Raw genomic sequence first — 18603 nt, forward strand, 5'->3', positions numbered from 1 at the left:
AATTGGTATTACATTGGCCACCCTCCAATCTTCTGGCACCATGTTGGATTTTAAAGATAAATGACATATTGCTAACAATAGCTCTGAAAGTTAATTTTCTAATTCTATCAGTATACCATCTGGTCCAGTCAATTTGCTACTCTTCAATATGTCAAATTGCCCCATTACATCTTCCAGATTTGCAGAGATTTGATTCAGTTTCTCTGACTTATCATTCAAGACCATTTCTGGCACTGATATCTCCAACACAGTGACGACAGAAGCAAAGAATTCAGGGGTCCTTTTACCAAGCTGTGGGAAAAAGGGCCCTGCAGTAGCAGCGGGGGCCATTTTTCCTGCATGCCAGGGCCCTTTTTACTGCAGTGGGTAAAAAGCCCCAAAAACAAAATGGCTAACTCTTACCGCATGGCTATGTGGTGGAGAGCCCTTACCACCACCCATTGAAGTGGCAGTGTGGCCTTCTGTAGTAACCCGGTGGTAACCAGGCAGTGTGCAGCGATGTCCCATTACTGTCATGTTAACCATTTCTGAGTTTCTGCCCCTGGACATGGTGTGCACTCGACCTGGAACTACTGCCAGAGGCCACGTTGGACTGGCGGTAGTCCTGGAATAGCGAGCGGTAAGCCCGCATTGGTCTTGTTTTCCCAGAGTGCCCTTTTTACCCTTTGGTCATCTAGCAGTCTAACTGATTCTTTTACTTGCTTCTTGCTTCTAATATACCTTAAAACAGTTTTACTATGGGACTCATTTTCAAAGCACTTAGACTTACAAATTTCTGTAGGCTACTATGTAACTGTAAGTCTAAGTGCTTTGAAAATATGCCCTCAAGTGTTTTTGCCTCCTACGCAATCTTTTTTTCAAAATTTCTCTTTGCCTTCCTTATCATCACTTTGCATTTGATTTGCTATTCCTTATGCTGTTTTTTTAAAATTATTTTCAGTAGGATCCTTCTCCTATTTTCTGAAGAATTTTCTTTTAGCTCTAATAGCTTCCTTCACCTCACTTTTCAACCATGCAGGTTATTATTTGGCCTTCCTTTCTCCTTTTTTAATATATGAAATATATGGTCTGGGCTTTCAAGATGGTATTTTTGAATAGCGTCTACGCCTGATGTAAAATTTTTGACCTTTGTAGCTGCTTCTTTTGAACTACTGCCTGGCTACTGTGTGGCCTGGGTGGGAATTTCATTTTTTAAGCGCATCCACTTGAGCGTGCCGGAAATTTTCTGGCGTGTGGCGCTAACCGGGCAGTAATCGGCATTGTATGTGTGTAGACCATTATCGCCCGGTTAATGCATGAGACCAATGGGTGGCGATAATGTCTGAGGCCCAAAATGGCCACGCGCCAATTTTTATTTTGCGGCACATCCATTTTCAGCCAAAAAAAACCACCTATTTTGCAGGTGCACTGAAAAATGGACCTGCACGCAGCTACACCAGTGCAGGCCATTTTTCAGCGCTCCTTAATAAAAGAACCCCTATGTTTTTTTAAAACCATTCTCCACATTTTAGCATAGTCTCCAGGAAAGAAGAAGAAGGAAAGAGAGCAAGACTGGTGTATCGTATCTGTTGTATGAATGTTCTTCCATGCTGTCTATTTTGGTATCATTTATACTAGGCTGACACTTATCATATTTGTTTTATATGATTGTTCTACAGAGCTGTTAAATGTGTATATTTCTGATACTGCTTCATGTACTCTTATTACTAGGATTCAATTTTCCACCTCCAAGTTTACGTCATTGATTGTATCTATGCTTATGTTTCATTGTTTTACCATTGCTATGCTGTTAACAAAATTGTAAGTTTTATGTTAAGCTGTATCTGCTGTACACTAATTTTGGCGAAGCTCTTTATAAAGACTGTTAATAATAACTAATAAATGAATGACCAAATTCATTGTCCTTTGTTTAGGTTTCCAGGTGCATTCCAATCATTCAGCTCTTTAGAAGAATGTATCCAGAAATTTCAGGATACTGCTACTGTGCGGACAGGCTGGGGAGAGAGCTAATGGGAACTGGTATGTGCCCCCAGGTTAAATCTTTAGTAACTAGTATTAATCCTGTTGGCCATGGTGCTTTTCCATGTCAAGAGAGGTTTCATGAGTATTGTCTGTATGATGCATACTTGAGCGGTACCTGCCTCATCAAATACCTTCATAAGGCATGAAATGCTAGTGCAGTAGACCTTGATCCTGGGGAACTGAGTTCAATTCCCACTGCAGCTCCTTGTGACTCTGGGCAAGTCACTTAACCCTCCATTGCCCCTGATACAAAATAAGTACCTGAATATATGTAAACCACTTTGAATGTAGTTGCAAAAAAAAAACCTCAGAAAGGCAGTATATCAAGTCCCATTTCCCTTTCCCTTACTGTGAGGCATCCTGTCATAAAATCCTGAGGTGTGCATTCTATCCATTCGTTAAAAAACACATTTTATTTTTCAGCCAAGGGGGCATATCTGGGGCTGGAGAGTGGGTGTGTCTACATTGCTCATTAGCCCTTACCACCTACAAAATGGGTGGTGGTAAGGGTGCACACACTAATGGCTGATCACTAATGGCAATATTAGCGCGTGGCCATTAATGCCGAAAATAGAAAATCTGCCATTTTCCAGCTGTGGTAGAAAGTAGCCTTAGTGCGTGAGAAAGACCCATATAAGAGCATGTTAATGCCTCTTTTAGCCACAGCTTTGTGAAAGGGCCCCCAATGTCTAAATGAAAAGAAAACTAATGACTACGTTACTCTTGGCAATGGTGAGGAGCAGTTACAGTACCACCCACTTTAGATAGTCACATGAAGCCAAGCACATAAAAATTATAGGGGCCAATTTTGAGTAGCCCCTGAAACTTCAAGGTATACACACACTTTTCATGCATGTACTTGACAGATATTTTTCATAGGGAAACTACCCAAATAGTAGAAACACCGACATACTTTACAGTTCCTCTTTGGGGATGGCCAATAGAAGGGAGAAATAGGAGGCATACCTAGTGAAAATCAGATGTGCATGCCCTGTTTTCCCTTTCTGACCTAAAAGCAACCCTAGGGATGCTTCCTCGCATGATTCCAGTCATGCATGTGCTGTGGAATCTGTGTGTACTGTTCCTGAGCAGAGGCAGGCAATTTTCATCCAGGCCAATTTAACTGCCCTCAAAAAAATAACTAGAAATGAGTACATAAATGAAATACTGTTTTCTTTAGTTTCTTCCTTTTGAGAGAAGTTCAAGATTATTTTCTTCTTCCACAAAAGAGAATCCTAAAATTACTTTTTACTCTTGGTGGCAGAAATATCCAGGCCTAATGTACTACCTGTTTGCTCCCCTTGGATTTTGCTGTAGGCCTTTAGAGAGTGGTGAACTATAAATCCAAATGAATGAACTAAAACACAATCAATCAATCAAATACATAACATACTGCAGTATGGTGTGTGTGTGTGTGTGTGTGTGTGTATTTGAGGATTTTTTTCTGTTAATCCTAATTTATCATTTTTCAGTTTCACTTATCATTTTTCAGTTTCACTCTTAGCTGATCGAAATCTATAAATATTCTTTGTTCCTCAGGTTTGGAAATGTTGTTGGATGAAGTCTATGACACCGTTTTTGTGGGAGTAAATGCTGCCCGCACATTCTCGGACTCCGCCATGTTTCGCATTCTGCAGAGGCGATTTCTAGGGGTGCAGCTAGTTATCTCTGGCCGCTTCCGATGTAAGTATGAAGAAAGAGACCAGGCACCATTTGTACATGCCAGCAACAGGATTCATAAAGACAAAAAATGTATATTGAAATATAGATGGGCACTGCAAAAATATGTTTCCCTTCCTCTTCCAGTGATGTGATGTTGAGAGCAGGCTAGAATAAAGGGAGCAGTATGCAGACTTCCTTCTTTTCTTCTGAAAATCATTTAAAAATGCAGTGAGACTTCATGTGTTCAGTGAATCTCTTCATAAAGGCAGTTAATAAATCCCAATAAATACATAAATAAAATAAAAATAATTGATATTTAATCGGTTGCTGTAATTGGGGAATTTTTGGATGACAATTAGTATGATTTTTCTGTTCATTGGTATCTTACCTTATGTTAATTGGTCGATATTCAAAACAATTTCACCAGTCATAAACAGCCACTGACCAGTTAAATCGCTTCTTTGGAGTTATCCACTAATTTTCAGTGGCAGTTAACTGGTTATCACCACAGAAAATTGGTGGCTAGCACCTAATTAAAAACCAGCTATTTTGGGAGCATTCCGGGGGCAGAGTCAGCACTTAACCAGCCAGGGTAACCGCATAAAAGTCAGTCCTGTCTTTATGTGGTAACCCATGGCCAGTTTTGAATATCGACTTAACAGGCCACAAACTGGATATTCAATGTCAAAGCCCAGATATGGCTCAGCATTGAGTATTTGGGAATAATTCTGGCGGTGGTCCGCAAAACACTCACTGCCTCTGGCTAAATACTTACCCCTCAGTTCTTAGATGCTTTATTTCTTTGATCCACGTGACTAGATAGTGAATTCCGTAATGTGGTATGTAACTTAATCTTGTTTCTATAAAGCTTGTTTCTGGTGAGTCAGCGTATAATTTGTTTGTGTTTTAACTGTATGTTTTAGTGCATTAGTGCTTTTTAACAGTTGCTGGGAAGACATTTTTGGTAGGGGGGGAATTGGGGGATGGGTTCGTTGGTTGTCTGAACACTCTGAAGAGTCCACTGAGTACTTAGAGATTTATTGCACCTTTTTACAGATTCTGGGGTGGAGAGATTGGATTGTGGCAGGGGGTTTGGGTATAGGGGGATGTGAGGATTGTTGGGTTGCCTACTGGGGATGTATTTTTGGTGTTGGTATGTTACTGTGGATTATACAGTCTTGTCCTGTAAATACTCAATAAACATTTATTGTTAAAAAAAATCTTACAATAAAAAAAATGCAGTGAGACTGGCTCATTTTCAAGCTGCCAGCTCCCAGTGGTAGTAGAGCAGTGATTTAAAGCTAAAAACAAAGAGAGTCTATCCAGGAATCAAAAATTGGTTGGATATAACTCAGTATCAAAGCAAGATGTTGGAATTATGTGTCTGATTATGAGAGCATAAAACTTCTGTTTAAAAGTCTGAAATTTCTGTCCTTTACATACTCTGTTTTAGGCCCAACTGAGTGTGAAGTTCAGAGGTTTACGGCCTTGCGTTTTGAACACAGCTTCATACCCTCTTGTGATGAGAATGGAGAATACCAGCTAGTTCAGTGCCAGCGGGGAGGCCAGTGCTGGTGTGTGAATTCCAAAGGACGTGAGATCTATAGAACAAGAAGACAAGGGGCAGTCCCTGAATGTAGTAAGTGCCACATGTGCATGTGGGTCCGTACTGTATACAGGGCAGGTGTGGGCAGTTTTATAACAGGGAAGCTCATAGGAGCCTGTTCTCTAAGGGGCCCTTTTACTAAGCAACGATAAGCCCAACGCGCAAATCTGGAGCTACCACCAGCCAACCAGGGTGCCGGCGGTTGATCCAGCCCCAGCATGCACCATTTCCCGCGCTAAAGAAAATAGGGCCGTATTTTCTAGTGCGGCAGTTACCCGGCGGTAATTGAGCAGCGCCACATGCTACCCAGTTACCACTGGGTTAGCGTGGGAGCCCTTACCGTCACCTCAATGGGTGGCGTTAAGTGCTCCACCCTGCACGGCCACACTGTTAGTGAGATCTTACCACATGGCCTTGTCTTTTTTTCAACCTTTTTACCCGCTAATGTAAAAAGGGCCTCAGTGCATGGCAAAAAACGATCTCCACCACTAGCACAGAGCCCTTTTTACTGCAGCTTGGTAAAAGGGCCAATAAAGGAACATAGGTGTCTACTTTCCAGTATAGAATACTAGTATAAATGGGTATCAATGTGCCTAACGTTTAAGAACGATCACTTACGCCAGCCATAGAGCTGGCATAAGTTCGAGCATGTAACTGTGGCAGCTACCCCCATAACTTACTATATTGGATGAGCAGCCTATTGGTGAGGGCACTGGCTTGACAACCTGGTTCAAATTCCATTGCTGCTCCTTGTGATCTTGGGCAAGTCATTAACCTTTCATTGCCTCAGGTACAAATTTAGATTATAAGTCCTCTGGGGACAGGGAAATACTCAATTCCTCCGATATTTAAAACCATTTAACCAGCCAGGTACAGCTCCTGACTGGTTAAATGGTACTTAACCAGCTATCCGGCAATATTCAGCAGGAGATAGCCGGTTATCTCCTGCTGAATTTTTCCAGTTAGCGCTTTGTTAATACTCAGCAAACTAGGCCACCAAAAGAGCAGGCATATTTTTGGATGATATAAACTTAATTGGCCAGCGCTGACTATCGGCTTGACCGGTTAAATTTAAACTAGCCAAAAAACACCTGGATATTCAATGCCGGACACCACGTTCTGAATATAGGGCCCAATGTACCTGAATGAAACTTACCTTGAGCTACTATTGAAAAAGGTGTGAGTTAAATCCAACATAAATAAAACAGTGTATAAGTTACATGTGTAAGTGGGAGATCTTCTCCTGTGTACACCTCCTTGCATATACGTACTATGTGTTAAGTGGGTATTTGCTGAATAGCACAGGCGACATGTTGGCATGTATGTGCCTGTAGCAGAACTAGAACAACAATTTGGGAGGGCCTACAATGACCATGGGTGGGCACTAGGCACCCACCCTTGTGCTGCCACTTTCCTCTTCCCTCCTGCCCCCTCCCCATTGGCATTACCTTAGATGGCAGGGATTTTCAAACCCCAGCAGCAGTAAAAATATATAGCCCACCTGGATCACCTAGAGTGCACCAATCCATGGCTCAAAGTGCCACCGCAGAAACAAGCTCCCATGAGCCTGCTCAGTTCCTGTGTATGAACTGATCATGTGCAAGAACTGAGCCTACTGGCAGGGCTGGTGCAGTGGCCAGCACTTTGAGCTGCCGACAGCTGCACTTTAGGTGATGTAGGCAGGCTCCAGATTTCTACAACCGGCAGGGCTTGGGAATCCTAGTCAGCTACAGAAAGGTGCATCTGGGTAGCCTGAGATAAAAGTGGATAGGCCACCTAGGCTACGCCCCTATTTCAGAGGTAAGTGTGTGCATATGCATGTGAATGTTAGTATTCTAAACATTTATATGCATATAGGGGGAGATTCTATACATGTACATAAGTAATGCCACACTGGGAAAAGACCAAGGGTCCATCGAGCCCAGCATCCTGTCCCCGACAGTGGCCAATCTAGGCCAAGGGCACCTGGCGAGCTTCCCAAACGTACAAACATTCTATACATGTTATTCCTGGAATTGTGGATTTTTCCCAAGTCCATTTAGTAGTGGTTTATGGTCTTGTCCTTTAGGAAACTGTCTAACCCCTTTTTAAACTCTGCCAAGCTAACTGCCTTCACCACGTTCTCCGGCAATGAATTCCAGAGTTTAATTATGCGTTGGGTGAAAAAACATTTTCTCCTTTTTGTTTTAAATTTACTACACTGTAGTTTCATCGCATGCCCCCTAGTCCTAGTATTTTTGGAAAGCGTGAACAGACGCTTCACATCCACCTGTTCCACTCCACTCATTATTTTATATACCTCTATCATGTCTCCCCTCAGCCGTCTCTTCTCCAAGCTGAAAAGCCCTAGCCTCCTTAGTCTTTCTTCATAGGAAAGTCGTCCCATTCCCACTATCATTTTTGTCGCCCTTCGCTGCACCTTTTCCAGTTCTAATATATCTTTCTTGAGATGCGGCGACCAGAATTGAACACAATACTCAAGGTGCGGTCGCACCATGGAGCGATACAACGGCATTATAACATCCTCACACCTGTTTTCCATACCTTTCCTAATAATACCCAACATTCTATTCGCTTTCCTAGCTGCAGCAGCACACTGAGCAGAAGGTTTCAGTGTATTATCGACGACAGAACCCAGATCCCTTTCTTGGTCCGTAACTCCTAATGTTGCTTAAAACTTGGCACAGAAATTAGTGCTAAACGTATGCTATATGTGGCACCTAGATTTAGGCATATTATGTAGAATATGCTTAGCTGATATCTCAGCTCCTAAAACTACACACCTCCATTTACACCAATAAAACATGGGGTAAATCCTGACATGTAGATTTACTTGCACTGGGCCATATTCTATAACTACGTGCGTAAATTTCAGAACACCCACGAAATACCCATTTCCCCGCCTAAAACCACGCCCCTTTTTGCCTACGCATATTAGAAGTTAGGCACACCGCATTACAGAATGCGTTTAGCGAGTTGTGCGCGTAAATTCTATTTATTGCCAATTAGCGCTCATTTTTGCTTGTTAGATGTTATCAATGCTGATTAGCTTCTTAAGCCAATTAGGTTATGCGCATTGTTATAGAATATGCTTGGATTTCAGCATGGATCTCTAGGTGCACTATATAGAATCTGGGAGATAGTGCTAGCACCTGGGTTATAGAATTACCCCCATGGCATCTATATATCTCATATGCTTTTGTATGCTCATGATAAGTCAATTCATATCTTAGGCCAGTGTCTCCCAAACCTGGTCCTGGAGGCACCCCAGCTAGTCAGGTTTTCAGGATATATATGATGAATATTCATGAAAGTGATTTGCATACTCTGCCTCCACTGCATGCAAACCTCTCATGAATATTCATTGTGGATATCCTGAAAACCTGACTGGCTGGAGTGCCTCCAGGACCATGTATGGGAACCACTGTCTTCGGCTATCATGTCAGAGGTGCAAATCATGATTAAAATCATATGTTGACAAAAAGATAAAGAAATGGGCATTTCAGGGCAAAGAGATGACATTATACACTGAAATAATACTTTCAGATAGGAGCTAGGGTTTGGCTAACACATTTTTTTTCTTAGTTCTCTGGCTGTAGATGGTTAGGCGTCCTCACACATCATCATAGAGTTTGTGAGAATATGACCAGTGAGACTATTATTCTTATGTATGATGCTTCTAAACTAGAATGAGTAATTATGTGGTCGGATGTTGCAGTCTGTCAAACAAAAATAGGTTTTAGTGTGGTTGACAGATTATGCACATTTCTTTTGGCTCCTTTAGTACAAGGAAAGATGCCCTGCCCCTTAATTACAGGCCTGTAACTTCTCCAAAGCCTAGCTGGTTATATACGTGGGATTTGTGTGGAACAATACCAATGCACTCAAGCATATTACTGGAGCTTAAATATAGATCTTTTTGATTTTCATGCCTCTGAAGTTCAGACAGGTTCATAGAGATCTGGGAGGAATTATCATAGAGGACTTGAAAGATGGCAGTCATTGATGAAAGTAGACATTATGCATGAATGAATAGGGAGAGAAACATAGGAGAAAATGGGAGGTTATTTTGCCCATGTTCATGTCACTGAAAAGCCTTACCTAAGGTATTATGTTAGGCTTGGAAGGCCATCCTTTTGTAAGGACATTGACATTTATGGAGATGCTTCAGAGAAGGGCTACCAGACAGGTAAACACTCTTGCACCTCTCATGCTCCGTCCTATAAGATGTACCATACCCCAGCCCTGGCTAACCCCTAAAATTCGCTACCTACGTTCCTGTACCTGTTCCGCCGAACGCCTCTGGCTTAAATCTCATGCCCTTGCTGACTTCTCACACTTCAAATTCATGCTGACCTCCTTCCAATCTGCTCTCTTGCTTGCCAAACAAGACTACTACATCCAGCTGACTAACTCTCTCGCCTCAAACCCTCGACTTCTCTTCACCACACTAAACTCTCTCCTCAAGGTGCCTCCACCCCCAACTCCTCCCTCACTATTTCCCCAGACCCTAGCTGAGTTCTTCTACGACAAGGTTCAGAAGATAAATCTTGAATTCTCTACAAAACCACCCCCGCCTCTCCTTCCCCTTGTCCCTCCCCTTCTCCGTTCCCCTATTTCCTCCACCCCTCCGTCCTTTTCCTCCTTTCCTGAGGTCACTGATGAAGAAACATCACATCTTCTCTCCTCCTCTAAACGAACTACCTGTTTCTGATCCCATTCCTACCCACCTTCTTAACACCATCTCTCCTACTCTCACCCCTTTTATCTTTCATATCCTCAATCTCTCTCTTTCCACTGCGACCGTTCCTGATGCCTTCAAACATGCTGTGGTCACACCGCTCCTGAAGAAGCCTTCACTTGACCCTACCTGTCCTTCCAACTATCGACCCATATCCCTCCTCCCCTTCCTCTCCAAGTTACTTGAACGCGCCGTTCACCGCCGCTGTCTTGACTTTCTCTCATCTCATGCTGTTCTTGACCCACTCCAATCTGGCTTTTGCCCTCTTCATTCAACTGAAACTGCACTTGCTAAAGTTTCCAACGACCTGGCAAACTGTTCCTGGCAAAATCCAAAGGTTTCTATTTTATCCTCATCCTTCTCGACCTATCCGCCGCTTTTGACACTGTTGATCACAGCCTACTTCTAGATACCCTGTCTTCATTTGGATTCCAGGGCTCTGTTCTTTCCTGGTTCTCCTCCTACCTCTCGCTTCGCACCTTTAGTGTACACTCTGGTGGATCCTTTTCCACTTCTATCCCTCTACCAATCGGTGTACCTCAGGGTTCTGTTCTCGGTCCTCTCCTGTTCTCCATCTACACTTCTTCCCTTGGCTCTCTGATATCATCCCATAGCTTTCAATACTATCTCTATACTGATGACTCCCAAATTTACCTCTCTACCCCTGAAATCTCAACTAGCATCCAGACCAAGGTTTCAGCCTGCCTATCTGATATCGCTGCCTGGATGTCCCAATGTCATCTAAAACTTAACATGGCCAAAACCGAGCTTCTCATCTTTCCCCCTAAACCTACCTCTCCTCTCCCCCCTTTCTCTATTTCTGTGGATGGCACTCTCATTCTCCCTGTCTCATCTTCTCGAAACCTTGGGGTCATCTTTGACTCCTCTCTCTCCTTCTCTGCTCATATTCAATAGATTGCCAAAACCTGTCGTTTCTTTCTCTATAATATTAGCAAAATCCATCCCTTCATCTCTGAGCATTCTGCCAGAACCCTTATCCACACTCTTATCACCTCTCATCTTGATTATTGTAACCTGCTTCTCACTGGCCTCCCTCTCAGCCATCTCTCTCCTCTTCAATCAGTCCAAACTCTGTTGCGCGGCTCATTTTCCGCCAATGTCGCTATGCGCACATTAGCCCCCTCCTTAAGTCACTTCTCTGGCTCCCTATCCATTTCCGTATTCAGTTTAAGCTTCTCTTATTGACCTATAAGTGTATTCACTCTGCTGCTCCCCAGTACCTCTCCACTCTTGTCTCTCCCTACGCCGCCCCCTCGGGTACTCCGTTCTGTAGATAAATCTCTCTTATCCGTCCCCTTCTCCTCTACTGCTAACTCTAGACTCTGTTCCTTTTGTCTTGCTGCACCTCACGCCTGGAATAGACTTTCAGAGCCTGTGCGTCTAGCCCCGTCTGTGGCCGTCTTCAAGTCTAAACTTAAAGCCCACTTCTTTAACACTGCTTTTGACTCCAAACCTCTACTCAAGTGCCCTGTCCTTTATCCTCACCTATTTATTCCCTTACCCTTAATTGTTCTGTCTGTTTACCTGTCTTATCTAGATTGTAACTCTTTGAACAGGGACTGTCTTTTTTGTGTATCGTGTACAGCGCTGCGTATGCCTTGTAGCGCTATAGAAATGTTAAATAGTAGTAGTAGGTACATACATTGAAGCAAAAAGCCTACACAGGTGTAAGGAACTCAACCTATATTTTCTAGGTGAAGGGACAAGATAGATGATACAAAAGATGCAAACAAGAATTATTAGGACATTATGGTGCAGGGTAAACAGTAAGATGTGCAAAGGCAAGTTTCTAGAAGTAGGGAATATAAGGGCAATTCTATAATCTAGGCACGTGAATGTCTAAAATGCTAGTACTCACACATGGATGTGTGCACACATAGAGGGGCATAATTGAACGAAAACGCCTATCTCCATGGGCGTTTATCTCCGAGAACGGGTCAGTGAAGGGGCGGACCGAACCGTATGTTCGAAAAAAATAGACGCCCATGTTTTATTCAACAATGTGTGAGCTGGGCGTTTTTGTTTTTCAGCGATAATAGAAAATGAAAGCGCCCAGCTCAAAAACGAATAAATCCAAGACATTTATTCGTGGGAGGGGCCAGGATTCGTAGTGCACTGGTCCCCCTCACATGCCAGGACATCAACCGGGCACCCTAGGGGGCACTTTTACAAAAACAAAAAAAAAGGTCAAAGAGCTCCCAGGTGCATAGCACCCTTCCCTTGTGTGTGAGCCCCCCAAATCCCCCTCAAAACCCACTGCCCACAAGTCTACACCATTACTATAGCCCTAAGGGGTGAAGGGGGGCACCTACATGTGGGTACAGTGGGTTTGGGGGGGTTGGACGACTAATAAGCATTAAGCAGCACAATTGTAACAGGTAGGGGGGGATGGGCCTGGGTCCACCTGCCTGAAGTCCACTGCACCCCCTAACAACTCCTCCAGTGACCTGCATACTGCTGCCAGGGAGCTGGGTATGACATTTGAGGGTGAAAATAAAAATGTGTGAAACATCATTTTTTGTGGTGGGAGGGGGTTAGGTACCACTGGGGGAGTCAGGGGAGGTCATCCCCGATTCCCTCCAGTGGTCATCTGGTCATTTAGGGCACTTTTTGGGGCCTTATTCGTGAAAAAACAGGGTCCAGGAAAAGTGTCCTAAATTCTAGCTAAAAACGCATACTTTCTTCCCATTATCGCTGAAATGCGCCCATCTTTGTTCGGCAGATAACCACGCCCCAGTTCCGCCTTCGCCACACCTCTAACACGCCCCCATAAACTTTGTCCGCATCCGCGACGGAGTGCAGTTGAAAACGCCCAAAAATCGGCTTTCGATTATACCGCTTTATTCGTTTTTGTGAGATAAACGTCCATCTCCCGATTTAGGTCGGAACTTGGGCGTTTTTCTCGTTCGATTATAAGCTGGATAGCCATGTAAATGCTAGCAGGGTGTTTAAGCACTATAATTCCTGCTTAACTTGCATAATACATATTTGCAAGGTGGTGTATACAGGGCAGAGCATGAATGGCACAAGTGGGGCTCCCACTTATGCAGGCAACTTATAGAGTAGTGATAGGTGTGTCCTGGCTGCATTTAGATGCCCCAACTTGCACCAGCTCTATAGTTGGTACAACTGTGGGCGCCTAAATACAGTACAGTCTCGATTATCTGACTTAAACGGAATCGACCCATTATCAGATAAGTAAAAAGTCAGATAATATGGAAAACACAGCATAAACCCCTCAAACAATGCATAAACAAAGGCATAGAGTTCTAAAACAAAGATTTGTAATAGAAATACATGCAATGACATCATCAGGAGAGGGGTGGTCTGTCGCATATGCTGGATGGTTGGATTACGGAAGGTCAGATAATCGAAACTGTACTGAACTGGGTTATGCTTGTATTCTATAATGGAATCTGGGCATCCAGGTTCTGTTCTAGAATTAACCCCTACTTCATAGTCTTGGGACACCCAGTTCTAGAACTGCTTCCTGTATTGCTGTGTTTGATGTTTGCATTTTATGGTATTCATTTTTTTTATTTTTCTTCCTGGTTTAGACAAAGGACAAGATTGTGTCTCGGAGCGACGGCGAGCTCTGTCAAGACTCTTTTATGGCATCACTGGCCACTTTAGCCAACATAATGTATTTGTTGCCCAGGATGAGAAATCTGAGTCCAAAACTAAAGGTGTGCCTCCCAAATCCTACTGTTCTTACTTCAAGGAACTCTTTCTAAACTCAGGACTCTTGCTTCCTATTATGGATCAGTGGAATGCAAACCCACTCACGGTTGCACCAGTGCTCGGTGAAGCCATTGGAGGATTGTTTCCATCTAGAGAACTGCTTCGTATTGCCCTGCAGCTGACCACAAATCCTAAGAGATTCCAACAAAACCTCTTTGGTGGGAAATTCTTGAAGAATATGAGTCGATTTAACTTCACTGGTGCGCTGGGCACCAGAGGGAAATTCAATTTCAGTCAGTTTTTCCAGCAGATTGGATTGACAGGAATGTACAGCGGAGGGAATTTTGTGGAGCTAGCAAAGCTGTTTTCATCAGAGGAGGACTCATACCTCACCAAGGAATCAGCTAACTTCTCAAGAGAAAGCTTCAGGTTGAACCAACCTATCGTAGACAACTTTGAACGAAGAGTTAACTTACAGGAAAACCAAAATGTGCTCAAATTTCTTGCTTCACTTTTGGAGAGCAAAGAGCTTTTCACCTTTCTGCAGCATGTCGTCTCTGTTCCTGAATACGTTGCTGGAGATTTAGCTGAAACAGTTAAGAAGGTATTGCAATCAGGAAGCTGTGATGAGCAAGATCCTGCAGAGATTTTTGTGCCGACATGTACCAAAGATGGGCAATATGAGGACATCCAGTGTAATGCTGCAGAGTGCTGGTGTGTTGATATAGAAGGTAGAGAAATTGCAGGATCAAGAATTCAAGGGAAGCATCCAAGGTGCCCAACTGAATGTGAGAAGGAGAGACAGAGGCTGCAAATGGTGAAAAAAAGCCAGCCTGCGGGTTCTGATCTGTTTGTGCCCTCTTGTACCAAGAAAGGCCGTTTCATGCCAATCCAGTGTACCGGAAAGAACTGCTTCTGTGTTGACTTGCAAGGCAGACCTATTCCTGGAAGTCAGCAATCTTCTGGAGAGCCTGAGCACTGTAAGTTTTAACAAGCAGTGAATCGTTTTAAGCCTCCCTTGCCTCACAGAACTGTCAATCATTGGCAGACTTGTGCCAGTTGGGTCCCACCCTGCTGTTTGGGGAAATAGTAAGGTATGTGCACTGGAGATCTCAATCGTCCAGACAGGACCAGCTCAAGGGGCTGTGGCATCCTGGACTAGCCTTTGCTTTTGCACTCTTATCTGAGAGCTAATCTCGCAGATGTCAGGGTTCATACCGTGAGAATGCCCAAACAGCTGAGGTTATTTTTATTGTCTGATCATTTTGATTTTCCAGCTGGGTTGGTCCTAGTCTTCTTTACTAGTTCTCGTGTTGGTTTTCTCCTAAGTCTTTCGCCAGGATTTTATTTCCTTTTCTGTATCTTCCGGCTCCCTCTTTTTTCCTTCATCCCCTGCAACTGTCTAATCTCGATTCTTTTGCTTCATCTTGTTCCTCCATTTCTCTCATCTGCCTTTTTACCGATCTATAGTTACATTTCATTCCTCCTTGTCTCTTCTCTGAACTTCAGGTTTACATCTACTTACCAGCTTTTCCATTTCCCTCCTTTACTTCTCTAGCCCTCCCATTCCCCACCTGTGTCTCATTCCTTTATAGTGTCCTATTCCCTCTGTCATTTCTAGCTCCCCATTTCCACCTTCTCTGCTAACCCTTCCCCAGCCTCATTTATGTTCCTATCCCTCTAATCCCTTCACTAGCCTCAGTTTCTTTCCTATCATCCACCCCCTTGACCTCTAGTTCCTTTCTTATTTCTTACTGTCTATCTAGGTTCCCATTCCTCCCTTTTCGCTCCCACTTCCACTTTCTCTCAACTCTTTCAAAGATCTCTCTCCCTCCTTGTCCCTCACTCTATCCTTAGCCCTGGGATTCTTTCAACTATATCACAACCTCTCTCCAAACCTTCCATGTCCTTTAAACCATCTCCTCTCCCCATTTTCTGGACTTGTTCTCACAGTCCTACTAATATTCCTCACCCAATCCTCATTATCCTCTCACCTGATCCCCAACTTCCCACTCTTCCATCTTACCCAAATCCTGAGTCATCACTTATAAACCTAATACGATGACTGAGTCATTGCTTTCATGCCCATGCCCTCAGTATTTGCCACCCTGCCTCTTTCTCCCCTTCCAAAGTAACCACTGCCCTTGCCTTCCCCATACTTATTCCTCTCCTTTCCTAGTGTCTTTCCCTGCCTTCAGGATCAGCCCCCAAATCTCAGCTACCAACCTCCAAATCCCCAGCATAAGCCTCTAGCCCCTATCCCCCAGCTTCCAGCCCTCTATTCCTTGCATCAGCCTTTAACCTTCAGCCCCCTCATACTACCAGCCCCCAGATCCATCATCAGCCCCCAGCCTGCTCCTTGTAACTACAGCCTCTGCATCTGTCCTCAAGTCTCAACCTCCAGCTTCCTAGTCCACCATCAGTCCCCTGCTCCTAGCCATGTTTTCCACTTGCTCCAGCAGCTCCATTAATAGTGGATATTAAGCCCCTCTGTTTCTTCTGCTCTAGCAGGTTTGAAACATAAGAAGAAGCACTTTACTTCCTGTCCTCTCCTTTCCAGGGTTAAGTAACATAATTAGGGAATGTTATCCCTGTGATGTGGTGTAAAACAACACAGAGAGGGTCTAAAGCCCAAAACAAGGTTCAAAAAGGAAAACAAGCACTAAGAGCCTTCAAAAGGTGGCCTAGTGGTTAGGGTGGTGGACTTTAGTCCTGAGGAACTGAGTTCAATTCCCACTTCAGGCACAGGTAGGTCCTTGTGACTCTGGGCAAGTCACTTAACCCTCCATTGCCCTATATAAGCTGCATTGAGCCTGCCATGAGTGGGAAAGCACGGGGTACAAATGTAACAAAAAAAAGTGTGACACACCCTTTAATTCCAAAGCATTGATCACTCTTGTGTTACAATACATCAATCTTGTGCATCGTTGACCTGACACGGAATGTGTTTTGGCGCACAGCGCTTGCGTGAAGGTTCATCCAGTCTCTTGTCTAGTATGAAAAAATCCAGCTATAAAGCTGAATGTACTACAAACAGGACTTTGTCCCTGTCTTGTCTGAGCAAAGCGTGGTGTACACTTCAAACTCTTTGCTCAAACTAGATGGGGGACAAAGCTTTTTAGCTGTTTTTTCATACTAGACGACAGAGATTGGCTGACCCCCTCACACAGGTGCTTTGTGCTGAAACACGGCCCATGTCAGGTCAATGATGTACAAGATTGATGGATTGTAGTACAAGAGTGATCGATGCTGTGGAATTAAAGGACTTGTCCTGCTTTGGAAGGCTCTTAGCGCTTTTTTTTTTTTTGCTTTATGGTCCCCGTGATGTCTGACTTGAAAGATGATCATCCGCTTTCAGGCTTCCAACATTGAAGTCATGCTTCCTAAGTGTGTGTGTGTGGGGGGGGGGGGGGGGGGGGGAATAAGATTCTGGAGCTTTATCAGGACATTTCATAAAGGGGTTGTTGACCCTGCCCTTGACTTCATTGACAAGTATACAATTAAAATGTCTGCCAAAATGCTGTAAATATATTACACATCTAATGGAAATTAATACAAAATAAGAAAGATCAAAAGCTTCAAAATTTTAAAATTCCATAATAATCAGCCTTACTATATACAGAGGAAAACAGAACCCCAGTGATGAGGAAACTACTGGCATGGACGATTTAAGGATTGAGAAAAGGTCCCACAACTCTGTTTATGCATCTTTTAATGTAGGAAAGGTGTTTGTTGTGTAACACCCCCTTGTGGGTGTCTCTGAGTTCGGGGCCTGACCTGGCTGGAGTACCCTTAGGGCAGGCTCCGTCGGTTCCTTACACTTCTGGCACCTGGGCCTCCACCTGGGGAAGAAAAGGGTTAGTGGGTGGGTTTACCCTCCATTCCTATTACTACTATTATTTATAATTTCTAAAGCGCTACTAGACGAACACAGCGCTGTACACTTGAACATGAAGAGACAGTTCCTGCTCGACAGAGCTTACAATCTAATTTGACAAGTGCAAAGTGATGCATGTGGGTAAGAGGAACCCGAATTATAGCTACGTCTTGCAAGGTTCCGCGTTAGGAGTTACGGATCAAGAAAGGGATCTGGGTGTCGTCGTCGATGATACGCTGAAACCTTCTGCTCAGTGTGCTGCTGCGGCTAGGAAAGCGAATAGAATGTTGGGTGTTATTAAGAAGGGTATGGAGTCCAGGTGTGCGGATGTTATAATGCCGTTGTATCGCTCCATGGTGCGACCGCACCTGGAGTATTGTGTTCAGTACTGGTCTCCGTATCTCAAAAAGATATAGTAGAATTGGAAAAGGTACAGCGAAGGGCGACGAAAATGATAGTGGGGATGGGACGACTTTCCTATGAAGAGAGGCTGAGAAGGCTAGGGCTTTTCAGCTTGGAGAAGAGACGGCTGAGGGGAGATATGATAGAAGTGTATAAAATAATGAGTGGAATGGATCGGGTGGATGTGAAGCGACTGTTCACGCTATCCAAAAATACTAGGACTAGAGGGCATGAGTTGAAGCTACAGTGTGGTAAATTTAAAACGAATCGGAGAAAATTTTTCTTCACCCAACGTGTAATTAGACTCTGGAATTCATTGCCGGAGAACGTGGTACGGGCGGTTAGCTTGACGGAGTTTAAAAAGGGGTTAGATAGATTCCTAAAGGACAAGTCCATAGACCGCTATTAAATGGACTGGAAAAATTCCTCATTTTTAGGTATAACTTGTCTGGAATGTTTTTACGTTTGGGGAGCGTGCCAGGTGCCCTTGACCTGGATTGGCCACTGTCGGTGACAGGATGCTGGGCTAGATGGACCTTTGGTCTTTCCCAGTATGGCACTACTTATGTACTTATGTACTTATGTAGGACA

General features: G+C 43.8%; 1 protein-coding gene across 1 annotated transcript in view; it reads left to right on the plus strand.

Moving 5' to 3' along the window:
• Positions 1-18603, plus strand: part of TG (thyroglobulin) — a 429523-nt gene that overhangs the window by 26216 nt on the left and 384704 nt on the right. Inside the window, 5 exon segments of the mRNA XM_030189954.1 lie at positions 1914-1939; positions 1942-2019; positions 3562-3705; positions 5138-5323; positions 13610-14713. Coding sequence (XP_030045814.1) covers positions 1914-1939; positions 1942-2019; positions 3562-3705; positions 5138-5323; positions 13610-14713 — 1538 coding nt within the window.

The sequence above is a fragment of the Microcaecilia unicolor genome, chromosome 1 (genome assembly GCF_901765095.1).
Source record: "Microcaecilia unicolor chromosome 1, aMicUni1.1, whole genome shotgun sequence".
NCBI lineage: Eukaryota > Metazoa > Chordata > Amphibia > Gymnophiona > Siphonopidae > Microcaecilia > Microcaecilia unicolor.